We start from the raw sequence: 14,110 nt of genomic DNA, 5'->3' as shown, positions 1-14,110 counted from the left end.
TATTTACTGAGAGTTTACTGCATGCAGAGCAGTGTATTAAGCTCTTGGGAGAGTACAGTACATCAGAGTTGATAGACATATCTCCTCCTTGTGGAGCTTTCAGTTCAGAAGGGAAAACAGACATTAAAATGAATTACAGATATGTACATAAATTCTAGTTGTGAGCAGAGAACATGGCTATCAACTCTGTTTTACTGTACTCTCCCAAGAACTTAATAATAATGTTGGTATTTGTTAAAGCGCTTACTATGTGCAGAGCACTGTTCTAAGCACTGGGGTAGACACAGGGGAATCAGGTTGTCGCATGTGGGGCTCACAGTCTTCACCCCCATTTTATAGATGAGGTAACTGAGGCACAGAGAAGTTAAGTGACTTGCCCAGAGTCACACAGCTGACAAGTGGCAGAGCCGGGATTCGAACCCATGACCTCTGACTCCAAAGCCCATGCTATTTCCACTGAGCCATGCTGCTTCTCTTAATGCAGTGCTCTGCACACAGTAAGCACTCAATAAATTGATTGATGGATTGAGGGTGGGATAAGTATCAAGTGCCTAAAGGGTATAGATCCGAATACATTGGTGATATGAAAGGGAGAAGGAACAGGGGAACTGAGGGCTTAGTTGGGAACGGCATCTTGGAGGAGACGTGATATTAATAAGGCTTTGAAGGTGGGAAAAAGTGGTGGTCTGTCAGATGTGAAGGGGAGGGGTTTCCAGGCCAGAGGGAGGACATGGCCAAGGGGCCAGAGTTGAGATAGATGAGATTGAGGTACACTGAGCTAAGTGTGAGGACAGGGTTAGAATAGGAAATCAGGGAGGTAAGATAAAAGGGGGCAAGCTGGTTGAGTGCTGTGAAGACGGTGGCAAGGACTTTCTGTTTGAGTTGAACATGGAGTTTCTTGAGTAGCTGGGAGACATGTTTTTCAGAGAAATGATCCAGGCAGCAGAATGATATATGGATTGGAGTGGAGAGAGACAGGAGGCTGAGAGATCAGCAAGGTGGCTGATGTAACCGCAGAGGCTGGATATCAGTCCTTGGATCAGCATAATAATAATTTGAGTGGGCAGGACAAAGTAGATTTTAGCAATGTGAAGGTACAATAAATACAATTTGGTGACATATTGTATATGTGGGTTAAACACCCCAGTGTTTAGTACAGTGTCTGGCACATAGTAAGCGCTTAACATTATTATTATTATTATTACTATTGGAAAGAGAATGGGTCTAGGGATCAGAGGATCTGGGTTCTAATGCCAGCTTCATCACTTTGCTGTGTGACCTTGGGCAAGTTAGTTAACTTCTCTGTGCTTCAGTTACTTAAAACATTTGCATGCTACATCTCATCCTTTAATTACTGATACAAATATGATGGTCAAATGAAAGCAAGATTTGGATCATTTGGATCATTCCAAAAGCCTATCTGTGGACTTATCTGAAAGCTCTATCACCATGTCTACTTTTAAATGTATTAAATACTCCAAAAAGAGAAATAGGGTGCCAAATCTAGCTAAAATAGGTTAGTACAGCAAAATTAGGACAGGTCTATTCAATTTGCACCCTGGGATCATCTTTGGTATTGCTAGAATGGATAATATTCTTAAGACTAACAGGAAGAATGCAGAAACAAATAAAAATAGGTTCTTAACTGCTTTGTATTGCTTCCAGTTGACTTGAATATGTCCACTGGAAAAGATCCTCCAGCACCAGCCATTTATTATTGCTAGAATGTTTTAATGTTACTTTAAGCACTGACGTTGGAAATAGCATGAAATATCCTTCCCAGAATTCACTGACAGGGGATTAGTTCACCAGTCAAACAAACAACCACTGGTCTGAGGTTTTCTACCTCTGCCTGGGATTGACATATTTTTTGTTGCTGCTTTTTTTTTGTTTGTTGTTGTTGTTTAGTTTATGTGATACCTTCTCTCTGCTCTCCACTTCTTTGTTTTTTAATAATACTTGGGACTTTGTGGGGCCCACTTCATCCTTAATTTTTCATTCATCACTGATTAATAAATTACTCTCTTACTAATAGCCTGACATTCACCAAACGTAATAGGAGCAAATGACACTGAAATAAACAGATTCATTCTTTTATTCAGTTGTATTTACTGAGTGCTTACTGGGTGCAGAGCACTGTACCAAGCACTTGGAAAGTATAGTTCAGCAATAAAGAGAGACAATCCCTGCCCACAGCGGGCTTAGATGAAAATCATTCTTGGTAGATTTACAATCTTCTTAAAACTCTACTGCTACAGTAAGGTGACTGAACTGTAGGAATTTTATGGTCTAAAATAATAAATGAGTCTAGGAAAAAAATTACCTGTTCATTGGGGAGCATAAATAACTCATTCATCCAATAAGGAATCTTTACTCCCATACTTAGTCATTACATAGGAAATGGATTTTAGGAGTTTTCTGTTTTTCGGTTGGCTTTTTTCTTGAATTTGATCGGGGTATAATCTAATTGATTTTCAAAACTTAGGTAAAGTAACATACATGGCATTGTCAACAAATCGAACGACTTTTTGCATTAAAGTCCAGAATCTTTAGAAAACTTAACCACCTTTAAATCTTGATCTTAAGGGAAGTGCTCCATATTAGAGAATGAAAAGGAGTATTCACACAAAGAAATGCATAAAATGACCACCGGTTCTAGATACTAAGGAAACCTAAGACTTTTTACAATGTGGAGAGACATTAATTCCATCTTCCGAAGCATTTATGAGCTATCTAATCTTTCGCATTTTATAATCTGAATTGAACAGAGTCCAGTGATTCATTTATTGCACAAGCACTCCAACTCGATCTAATTCCCCACTGCAAAATTTGGGATGGATTTAATCTATTTTTACACTGAAAATACTAAGAAATATAAATTTAAAACCTTAAATTACATTTGGGGAGAGTTTAAGGTTCTATCCTTAGTCTTTTAGGATCTAAATAGTAGAAACTGGGGTAAAACCCCCAAACTCCATTCCCTACTAAAAAGAGCTACTCCTCAATAAAGATTGAACAAGAGAAAAATCTGTATGTAGAAAAATCCATTAAAGGGGAATCCCCAACAGGGGAAATCACAAAGAATCAAGGAACTAGAGCTTACGTGTACAGCCACCATCTTGGTACGCATAAAATCCATGAGCACACTGATCACACTTCTCCCCCGACACTCCGTGTATACAGCGACACTGCCCCTCATCGCTACAATCCTCAGACAGAGAACCCGACTCACTGCAGTTACAGGGGAGGCAGCCGACCCCTATGTTCAAGCCATAAAATCCATCCTAGAGGGTAGGAAGAAAAAACACACTCAAGTCAAAAGATGCAAGTGATCTGGTTGACAGATGTGCTCTTAACATCAGGAATGTTATAATATACTCATATATATTTATATAATAATATACTTTACAAATTTTTGAGGTAAAGTCAGTTATTTGTATTTAGGGACACCACCAATCTCTGCCATGGGGAAAGTAAACACTAAACAACAGGTTAGAGAAAGTTTGGGAGAAAAGTGGCAGGAAAAATACAATTGCACATTGGCAAACAGATTTCTTTTTAAATGGTAAAGACGTGAATTAAATATGGAGTGACAAATGGTTAATATCTTGCTTCATCCAGGCATTGGTTTTTTATCTTGTTTCATCCCAGCATTCCTTACCAAGCACTGATCGCAATGCTGTCCAATCACATTTGGTTTGCACTGACAGAGGCCAGAGTCATGGTGGCAAATACTGGATAGAGAGCTATTGCTGTGGCATTCGCAGGCTAACATGCAAAAGAAAAGTGAGAGAAGTTAATATCTCTTTAATTCCCGAGCTCCTTTAAGAACAGATCTTGCTTCCAGGGTAAAAAAAAATCTTCCAAGATGGCATCTTTGTGTTAACCCATTCAAGACAATAGCAGATAGATTTGCAAAAGTTAGTGGATGCTTGACAGAAATCACTCAGTCGATACCAGGTGATGGAATCATTTCATACCAAAATAATTATTCCTCTACATTTCTTCCTGCAGAACTTCTCCTTCACACTTCACAGACCACCACTCTCCTCACCTTCAAAACCCTCCTAAAATCATATCTCCTCCTAGAGGTCTTCTCAGATTAAGCTCTTCATTTCCTCTATCCAACCTTAGCTATGAAACTGGCAGGGTCAGAGTGGCTCAGTGGAAAGAGCACAGGCTTGGGAGTCAGAGGTCATGGGTTCAAATCCAGGCTCCGCCTCTTGTCAGCTGTGTGACTTGAGGCAACTTCTCTGTGCCTCAGTTACCTCATCTGTATAATACGGATTAAGACCGTGCACTCCACGTGGGACAACCTGATCACTTGTATCCTCTCTGGCACTTAGAACAGTTCTTTGCATATAGTAAGTGCTTAACAAATGCCATCATTATTAAGCACTTTAATACTCACTTCAGCTCCATGATACTAGGGAAAAAATCCTATACCCTACTATTTTCTCTCTCCCTAATCTATTTTAATGTCTACCTCCCCCTCTGCATTATAAACTCCTTGTGGGCAAGGATCCTGTCTACCAACTCTGTTGTATTGTACTTTCCCAGGCACATAGTAAAATGCTCTGCACTCAGTAAGAGCCCAATAAATACTATTCAATCAATAGTATTTATTGAGCGCTTACTATGTGCAGAGCACTGTACTAAGTGCTTGGAATGTACAATTTGGCAACAGATAACAATACTCTAACAATACCACCGATTGATTGATTTAAATTCAGCTGTGTGTGATTCAACTAAGTCCTAAGATCTGGCTCTTTGTAACCATAAGAATTAAATTTTAGGTAATTATTTATTTTTTTATTGCGGATGATTCAGTGCAGGGAATAATCAAGATGTTAATACTACTTAGTATTCAGTCAAATTCAATATGTTTTCCTATAATAGGAGCAATGGATACAAAACCAGAAAACCTTCCATCTCCTTTCTAATGCCTACTATTTCAACATCAATAAGCAATTTAAACTGAGTTTTGAAAACCCAAGACAATGAATATGCGTATTTTTTTAGAGCAAACATTCCTAGTATGAGTGCTTCCTTTCCCAAATCATACTTACGCCGACAATTTTTGGCAACGAGGGCATCGCCGTAGTACCCCTCGGTACACCTCTCACAGTGAGGGCCTCCGGTATTGCCAATACACTTCAGACATTCTCCGGTCACCGTATCACAATAGCCATCTTCTAGGGGATCGACATTGCCATTGCAATCACATGGAATGCAAGACTCTCCGGGTACTGTTGGGTTTCCGTAGTAACCCTCGGCACATCTGCATGAAGGATCAAAAGCACCGTCACCTCGGTACAATTGCTAAAGAATTCACCCCACCCTCCAAACATGCTAAAAATAACTGATTTTGCTCTATTTTAGCACATTTAGCTTTTCATTGGTAATTCATTTGGAAATGATCCTAACTTTCTAAGATCTGTCATTCTGAAGCTTTCCTCAGCTCCTTTTGTTTTGAGAGGAAGCAGCATGGCCTAGTGGAAAGAGCATAGGCCTGAGTACCAGAGGACCTGGGTTCAAATCCTAGCTCTGCCACTTGCCTGCGGTATGACTTTGGGCAAGTCACTTAACTTCTCTGTGCCTTAGTCTCCTCAACTGTAAAATGGGTATGAAGTACTTATTCTCCCTCATGGGCCATATGGGTGACAGGGACTACGTCTGACCAGATTAACTTGTATCTACCCAGCACGTAGAATAGTGCTTGACATATAAGCTCCTTGGGGGCAGGGAACATGTCTACAAACTCTGTTGTACTGTACCCTCCCATGGACTTAGTACAGGGGTCTGCACACAGTAAGTGCTCAAGAAATACATTTGATTGATCTATTAGTAAGCCATAAAAAAACTATTTACTATGTTAAGAGAGGGTAGGATGATTAAAATGTTCCTAGATTGGCTCATTCAACTTTCTCTGGACCAAATTCTCTTCTTGGTTATACAGCTTTAAAGAGCAAATCCTGCCCCAATGTTCTACGTGGTGATTACCCCCATCTGGACATGGATGAATTTGGAACTCAGGGGAAATCCTGGCTTCTGAGCATCCTGCCCTTTGAGAGTTAACAGGGATGTCACCATTATGCAACAGATGACGTATTTCATCCAAACTCGAAGATAAAGAAACTATCCTTTATTTCATAAGCATCATCCAATTCTACCCGAGAAAAAAGCAGCACTTTTCTCCCTAAGTTTGATACACATACCTTTCACACCAGGGGCCTGTGTAGCCTGGGGAACACTGGTCGCAGATGAGTTCATCTCCTTCCTCCAAGTGGCAGGTGGGGCTGAAACTATCAACAGCAGGTTAGCTTTGGGGCCAAGGCTCCTTCTTCCAGAACCAACCCGGCAATTCCAAACATTTTCAAATGCAACCTCTGCCTTCACCTCAAATTTATCACCTAGACCATGTCAGCCTCCTGACACACAAAAAAGAGGAGAAATTATCCTGCATTGACCAGGTAGTGTTCAGATAGGTTTTATTAAACTCTAAACTTCTCTGGACTGTAAGCTCCTTGAGGGTGGGGAACATATCTACCAACTATACAATATTGTACTCACCCAAGCGCTTCGTACAGCGCTCTGCACTGAGTAAGAGTGCTCAATAAATACCACTGATTGTCTGATTATATCCATCAACTTTCTCAAGATATCCCTTCTCCAGATACTACTGTTAGATCTAGTGAATAAAAATGAAAAAAAATGTGCTGAAAAAATAAAACGCTTAAGGCTTATCCTGACAGGTTCAGGCAAAACTACAGAAGGCAAGAGTAGAAGAGTCGAAGCCATGAAGCGAGGGTCCCCAGTGAGAGCACAAGTGTTTGGTTATACACAAAGGAAAGGAGCCTGCAGATGTTGGCTCTCCCTGCTACACATATCGAGCTTCTTACTTGTTGCTGGCAGTTGTGAGGGGGCAGGCACAGGGTTGACAGTCTCCAGATGTCCCTTTGGCAGGGGTGCCATAGAAACCGGGTTCACACTGGTCACAGTGGGTCCCTGTGGTATTGTGCTGACAAGCCTATGGCACAGACAACAAGAAGCTGACTTCGGTTCCCTTGCAGATGCATTTATCTATAGGCAGTTTAGGTTAAGATCCCAGGTTGGGAAGTCACAACCTGAAAGGTGGCATCCACTAAAATAGCAATAATAATAATTGCAATATTTAAGTGCTTACTTTGTGCAAGGCACTGTACTAAGCATGGGGTAGATAAGAGAAAATCAGAATGGATACAGTCTCTGTCCCACATGGGGCTCACAGGCTCAATCCCTGTTTTACAGATGAGTTACCTGAGGCACGGAGAACCCAAGTGATTTGCCCAAGGTCACACAACAGAGAGGTAACAGAGCTGGGAAAAGAACCCAGGTCCTTCTGACTCCCAGGCCTGTGTTCTATCTACTAGGCTACACTGTGCAGTCTCCCCATGTAGTAGCAATGAATTGTGCTTTGTCTAATAGTGCACCTGGCCTGGAGGAATCACTACCTTGTTAATCTAAAACTCTATTGTTTCACACATTTGCAACCCACCTATTCTGTTCACTTAAAAATCCATTTACTATATTTTCCCTCGATCAAGAGATAAAACGGTTCCTTCCACGTGAATAATGCAAAAGCTTCGATCGTATCTTTGGCAAATGTGCACCTATAGGCATTGGCCCAACAGCGACAGAGTCGGGGGCAAAGCATCCTTTGTCAGAATCCGATTCAAACTGTGCCCGAGCCAGCGGCAATCCTGGGCTCTCAAGCCATTATAGAATATTCAGGATGAAACAGCGTAGATTGGAACTATTCATAAGGTCTCATGATTGACATCTTTTACCCTGTGTCTCAAACCGATCCCCATGTGAAAGACCATTAGCAGAAAGTAACTCCTCTTAGAACACAGCTTTGAGTCTCTGTTCAATGAAAGGTCACTAGAAATGGTGGGAGGACAGTCACACGGCTGACAGTCTCCGGGTTTCCAGACAAAGAGGCAGTGGTGGACACACGGAATCTGTGGCCGGTCAGTCATTTACAGTATAAAGGCTGGGAAGACTGGGTGATTCTGAGTTAAGCCCTCTGATAGAATCCTGAATGGGAAACTAGCTGACCTGTGAGTCCTCAGGAATTTGAGCTCGTGGGAGCTGGTCAGGTTGGCACAGAGCCAATCCCAGCTTGTAGGGGCCATGCAGTAGTGGTTGGGAAGCCACATTCCAAAATGAGTTGTTGTGATCAAGGGGTTCTAGCGGGCCAGGGGAGGGCCATCCCTGGAATACGGTCAACTGGGAAATTGTCCTGAGTGACTCGCCCAAGCGGGACCCGATCACTACTTATGAATGGGATTCCCCACCCCCGCAAATAACTGCTGCAACATTATGGTCAAATAGGGTGAGAATGGGAATGGCAGCAGGCCCAAGCCTCCAAGGTCATAATTCTTCCTAGTCCCTCCTCATTCAAACCACCCCTCCCGGTTTCCTTGCTGTCATGACAGATATTTGGAGGGCTTCTTGCTGATGAGGGGAAGCTGCCCAAGGGCAGGGGCCAGAGCTGTCCAGAGTCCTGTCCATACTAGGGTGAAGGGAGATGGGGGGATCAGGAAGTTGAGGATCTTTTATGAATCCCATCATAATGATGAGAAGGGAATGTGACTGTTTATTGTACTATACTCCCCCAAGCGCTTAGTACAGTGCTCTGCACAGAGTAATCACTCAATACATAGGAGTGAATGAATGAAGGAAAGAGAAAGAGAGAAAGAGAGGGAGAGAGAGAGAGAAAGAGAGAGAGAGAGAAAGAGAGAAAGAGAGGGGGAGGGGGAGAGAGAGAGAGGGAGAAAGAAAGTGAGAAAAAGAGAGAGAAAGAAAGAATAGGAGAGAGAGAGGAAGAGAGAGGAAGAGAGAGAGGAAGAGAGGAAGAAAGCGAGGGAGAGAGGGAGAAAGAGAGAGAGAAAGAAAAGGAGAGAGGAAGAGAGAGAGGAAGAGAGGAAGAAAGAGAAAGGGAGAGAAAGAGAGAGAGAGGAAAGAGAGGAAAGAGAGAGAGAAAGAGAGAGAGAAAGAGAGAGAGAAAGAAAGAAAGAGAGAGAGAAAGAGAGAAAGAGAGAGAGAGAGAGAGAGAGAGAAAGAGGAGAGAAAGAGGAGAGAAAGAGGAGAGAAAGAGGAGAGAAAGGAGAAAGGGAGAAAGGGAGAAAGGGAGAAAGGGAGAAAGGGAGAAAGGGAGAAAGGGAGAAAGGGAGAAAGGAAGAAAGGAAGAAAGGAAGAAAGGAAGAAAGGAAGAAAGGAAGAAAGGAAGAAAGGAAGAAAGGAAGAAAGAAGAAAGAAAGAAAGAAAGAAAGAAAGAAAGAAAGAAAGAAAGAAAGAAAGAAAGAAAGAAAGAGGGAGAGGGAGAGAGGGAGAGAGGGAGAGAGGGAGAGAGAGGAAGAGGAAGGAAGGAGGGAAGGAAGGGAGATATTAGAAATAAAGAAAGAGGGAGAGAGAGGAAGAGGAAGGAAGGAGGGAAGGAAGGCAGGAAGGAAGGAAGGAAGGGAGATATTTTTCCTTGGAGGCAGGAAGAATTTAGCCCAGCCTACACCAGTCACTGAATAGTCCTGCCTCCTGGGTCAACTACCCATTTGTCACAATGCCTCCAGGAAGCAGTTCTGGGCTCAGTTTGTGAGAAGAAAAACTGCTGCCCCACCTCACCTCACCAATCTAGGCCTGGCCAGAATAGTCCAAAAGCAATACCAAGCTGGGCACAGGCAGGGATCAGGGAATGGCAAGCTAGTTGGAACCCATGTAAATCAGCTTTCCAGGCCCCTGACTCCATGGCAAGCTCACCTCTGACTCAAGGGGATCCGGGAGTAGGCTACCTACCCTCCTCCATACCTGAATTTCCTCATAAGGAAGATGAGGTTGACTGTGACAACCAATTATCTCCTAAGCCACTCTGGAACTTTTTTAATAGTTCCAGAAGCCTCATGAGGGAGTTCCTTTGAGGATATGTCACTCGGACTGCCCAAGTGTTGAGAGAAGGGCTAAGGCTGTGAAAGACAAAGGAGGAGGGACTAAAACAGACTTCGGGTCAAACTTAAAATGACTCTGGTGATGGGGGCGTGGCTAGCCGAGAACCACTTCCTTTCCTTGGCACTTCCTGCTCATTGGATGGCTGGGAAAAACATATCACTTAGATATACTGTAAATTATAAAGCTCTTTGAGAGGAGGCAATTAACAAAAAAAGGGATTTTGTAAACCTGAACGTTTCTATCCAGGGTTACTATTATTAATAATGATGTGGTGAGCACAAAGCAAGTTGTCTTTTTAGTGACTGTTTGTGATCCTGTGAACAGCAACAAGAAGGAAGAGACTGGAGAAGCTATTGATGTGCTCTAATTGAGACAGGCCATTGCGGGCTTGTCGGAGAGGAGCATGGAGGGAGACGGGGCTTTCTCTCCCTGTTCTACCCAGTAACGGGCCTGGACCAAACAATGACTGCTACGTAGAGCCCCAGCTGCGACACCTAAGGCAGATAAAAGGCGGTTGCTTTGAGTCGTGAGAGGGCACCGGGAGCAGAAGCAGGGAGACAGAGATTTTCCGAGACTCAGGGACACCTGGAGGTCACGGGAGCCACAGAGGGAAGCACCTGCAGCAGGAGAGCAGCAGAAGCAGCAGAAGGCAGCAGCACTTGGAAGGAGAAAGAAGAAGCATTGGCAGAACGGGCCCCTTTGACTGGCACTGGACCCTTGGTGGAGTGGAGTGAGTGTGTGTATGTGACACTCCCTTGCACGTTGGTAAAACTAAGTAAAAACTTTACCCATTAAACTTGGTGATCAGAGGTGTGGTTTGAACTCTTCTATACGTCACTGAGCTCTCCCAGCCCAGGAAGGTCTTGGTTCGTACGAATCGGGGGCTCGTGACAAATAATAATAGCAATAATACATTTTTCTGTTTATAAAATAGCTTGCTAAGCACTGAATAATTAATAGAAGAAGCACTGAAACTTTACCCTTTTCATTAGAAACCTGTGATATTTCTTCATCTATTGATCACAGGGGAGCATGCTCTGCTTAGGTATTGTTACATAATCAGAAGTTGTAGTTTTATATGCTATAAGCCCTATTGTTGGGAAAGTCAGTATCTACCTGCCTTAAATTTAAATGCAGACATAAATATAATAATCACTGGCCAAGGAAACAATATCTTTATTGTTAACAAATCCATTTGACAAGCTTAATGGAGGTGGGAGGGAAGTCTTCCTTTCTAGTCATTTCATTCTATGTCTAAATTGTTGCAATCAAAGAAGCTCAGTGTTTTCATACACCCTCAGGCCTTCCCATCCTAAGGGCATTTTTCTTTTTTTTCTTTTTTTTTTGCATTAAAGGCAAAAAGCAGAAATTATGTCAGTCCGTGAATTAAATATAAAAAAACCCCAGGAGTCAGAAGGACCTGGGTTCTAATCCCAGATCCACTATTTGTCTGCTGTGTAACCGGAGCAAGTCACTTCACTTCTCTGTGCCTCAATTACCTCATCTGTAAAATGGGGTTAAGACTGTGATTTCCATATGGGATGTGGCCTGTGTCAAACCTGATTAGCTTGTATCTACCCCAGAGCTTAGTATAGTATCTGGCCCATAATAAGTGCTTAACAAATGCCACTGAAAAGGAGAACGCTCTATGAGGTAGAGCATCTAGATTGACGAGTTCAGAGATGATGTCAGGCCAATGGCAGCATCTCCGATGGTTTGAGCAGTCCTTTTCTTTATTTCTGGGCAACTCATCACATAAACACTTCTAAAAAACCTTTCAACCTGTCAACATTAAGGATGCAAACTCACCGAACAAACCCCGTGAATATTGCATTCAGCCGCATGCCCATGGCACTCGCAGGGTCTGCAGATCCCGCCGAAAAGTATTCCTCCCACTCGATAATACCCAGGGATGCAAGACTGCAGGGAAAGCACATGTGGACCAAATGAGCATAAAATGGCAGACAGACTGACCTTTGGAAACCATTCATTTTTCTAAAGAGGATGTAGACTGCAAGCTCTTTATGGACAGGCACCGTGCCTACCAACTGTTTTATTGTACTCTCCCAAGCAGTTAGTATAGTGCTCTGCACACAACTGCTCAATAAGTACCAATCAGTGATTGATTGATTATAAGAGTGTTGTTTTGTTGTTTGTGCACTCAGAGAAATATGCCAGTGCGTATTTGCTCTGCAAACCTAGAACTCTACTGTACTGTTCCCTCTAGACCTTAAGCTCATTGGCAGGCATCATGTCTATCAACTCTGTTTTAGTGCATTCTCCCAAGTGCTTAGTACAGTGCTCTACACACAGTAAGTACTCAGAAAATACCATTAACAGATTGTCAACTTTCAGACTAGTTTCCTCAAGTTAGACACCATGCAGGCTTCCCCAGGAACTATCTCTCCATTACCTCTTGTTGCCTTTCATTTCTCTGATCCTGCCACCAATATAAATTACATGTCTCCTGTCTCCACCGCGAATTAAGACCAGTATTTCTCTGTAGAGGATAAACACTTTTATCCTACCCTCTTCTGATTTGGGCTGCTGTCACAGGCTAATACAAACAGGATTGGAGTGCAGAGCAGAGAAGTAAATGGATCCTCATTTAGTTGATATGTCTGTGTTTCTTATGTACCTTTTCTTGTTTCAGCTTCTTGGAATTATCCCACTCTAAATCCATCCTAGGTTGGATAGAATCTGGTTTCATCACTGACTGTACTGCACTGCAATCGCTGCACTACTAAAGGTTTCGGTGAATCAGAGCCCTGCAGCTTCTTCCACTAGCTACTCACAGGGGGCTCCAATACCTAAAAAAGTTAGTATCTCACTAATAAACAGTCTGACTACTCCAGTCTGACTACCCCAGAGTATTAAAAGAGCTACCCCCAAACTAAGCTACCCCCTTTTTCCTCTGCTCCTTCTGCTCCCCCTCTACCCTCTGCTCCTCCCCCTTCCCCCTTCACCTCCCCTCAGCTGAGCCCCCTTTCCCTCTGCTCCTCCCCCTTTCTCCTCCCCTCAGCACTGTGCTCATTTGTATATATTTATTACCCTATTTATTTTGTTAATGAGGTGTACATCCCCTTGCTTCTATTCATCGTGATAATGTTGTCTTGTTTTTGTTTCATTCTGTTTTGCTCTGCCGTCTGTCTCCCCCAATTAGATTGTGAGCCCGTCACTGGGCAGGGATTGTCTCTATCTGTTGCTGAATTGTACACTCCAAGCACTTAGTACAGTGCTCTGCACATAGTAAGCGCTCAATAAATACTATTGAAAGAATGAACAGAAAAAAATTTCAATTTTTTTCATATTTATATGCTGAGCATTCACAGGTATATCACTTTAAGTTCATGAGTTTTAGCCTTAGAGGAGGAGTAGGAGAAAGAGAAACATGTGAAAGAGAGAATACAAAAGAGGCAGAGAGGATTACCTCACAGGAGATTCCTGTGTAGCCTTGAGGACACTCACAATGTTCCACATCTGCGGCTAAGGCTGGGTCTCTAGCGTTAGGGAACGCTGTGTCCAGAGAAACTGCATCTAGCCTGGAAACAGAAAGCAATGTGATCCTTAATAATAATGATTATGGTACTTGATAAGCACTTACTACGTGCCAAGCACTGTTCTAAGCACTAAGATAGATACAAGTTAGTCAGGTTGGACACAGTCCCTGTCCCCGATAGGGCTCACACTCTTAATCCCTTATTTTGTAGATGAGGCCCAGAGAAGTGAAGTGACTTGCCCAAGATCACACAGCAGATGTGTGGCGGAGCTAAGAATTTATGATCTTCTGACTCCCACATTCGTGCCCTATCCACTAAGCCACGCTGCTTTCTCGTTGATTTCCACCCAAAAACTATTTGAAAAGAATTGGAAGGAACACTCAGTACAGTGCCCAGTGCTTAGTACAGTGTCTGGCACATAGTGAGTGCTTAACAAATATCATTATTATTATTTTTATTGCTGCCCATTTTCTCCAATTTGGTCTTCCACTAAACCATAAGCTTCGTTAGGGTATGGACTGTGTCCACCAACATTATTATCTTGGACTGTCCCGAATAGTTAAGACAGTGCTCTGCACATAGTAAGGTCTCAATAAATACCACCGACTGTCTCTTAAAGGTGTATT

General features: G+C 42.7%; 1 protein-coding gene across 1 annotated transcript in view; it reads right to left on the bottom strand.

Annotated features, from left to right (window-relative positions):
- Nucleotides 1-14,110, bottom strand: part of LAMA1 (laminin subunit alpha 1) — a 182,851-nt gene that overhangs the window by 99,586 nt on the left and 69,155 nt on the right. Inside the window, exons 15-21 of the mRNA XM_039912223.1 lie at nt 13,415-13,526; nt 11,794-11,904; nt 6,903-7,030; nt 6,219-6,305; nt 5,070-5,281; nt 3,662-3,768; nt 3,104-3,284 (exon numbers count right to left, since the gene is read on the bottom strand). Coding sequence (XP_039768157.1) covers nt 3,104-3,284; nt 3,662-3,768; nt 5,070-5,281; nt 6,219-6,305; nt 6,903-7,030; nt 11,794-11,904; nt 13,415-13,526 — 938 coding nt within the window. The remainder of the gene's footprint in view (nt 1-3,103; nt 3,285-3,661; nt 3,769-5,069; nt 5,282-6,218; nt 6,306-6,902; nt 7,031-11,793; nt 11,905-13,414; nt 13,527-14,110) is intronic.

Source organism: Ornithorhynchus anatinus, chromosome 5, assembly GCF_004115215.2.
Source record: "Ornithorhynchus anatinus isolate Pmale09 chromosome 5, mOrnAna1.pri.v4, whole genome shotgun sequence".
Lineage (NCBI taxonomy): Eukaryota > Metazoa > Chordata > Mammalia > Monotremata > Ornithorhynchidae > Ornithorhynchus > Ornithorhynchus anatinus.
The sequence above is the reverse complement of the archived record's forward strand: the minus strand, read 5'-3'. Positions and strand labels throughout refer to the sequence as shown.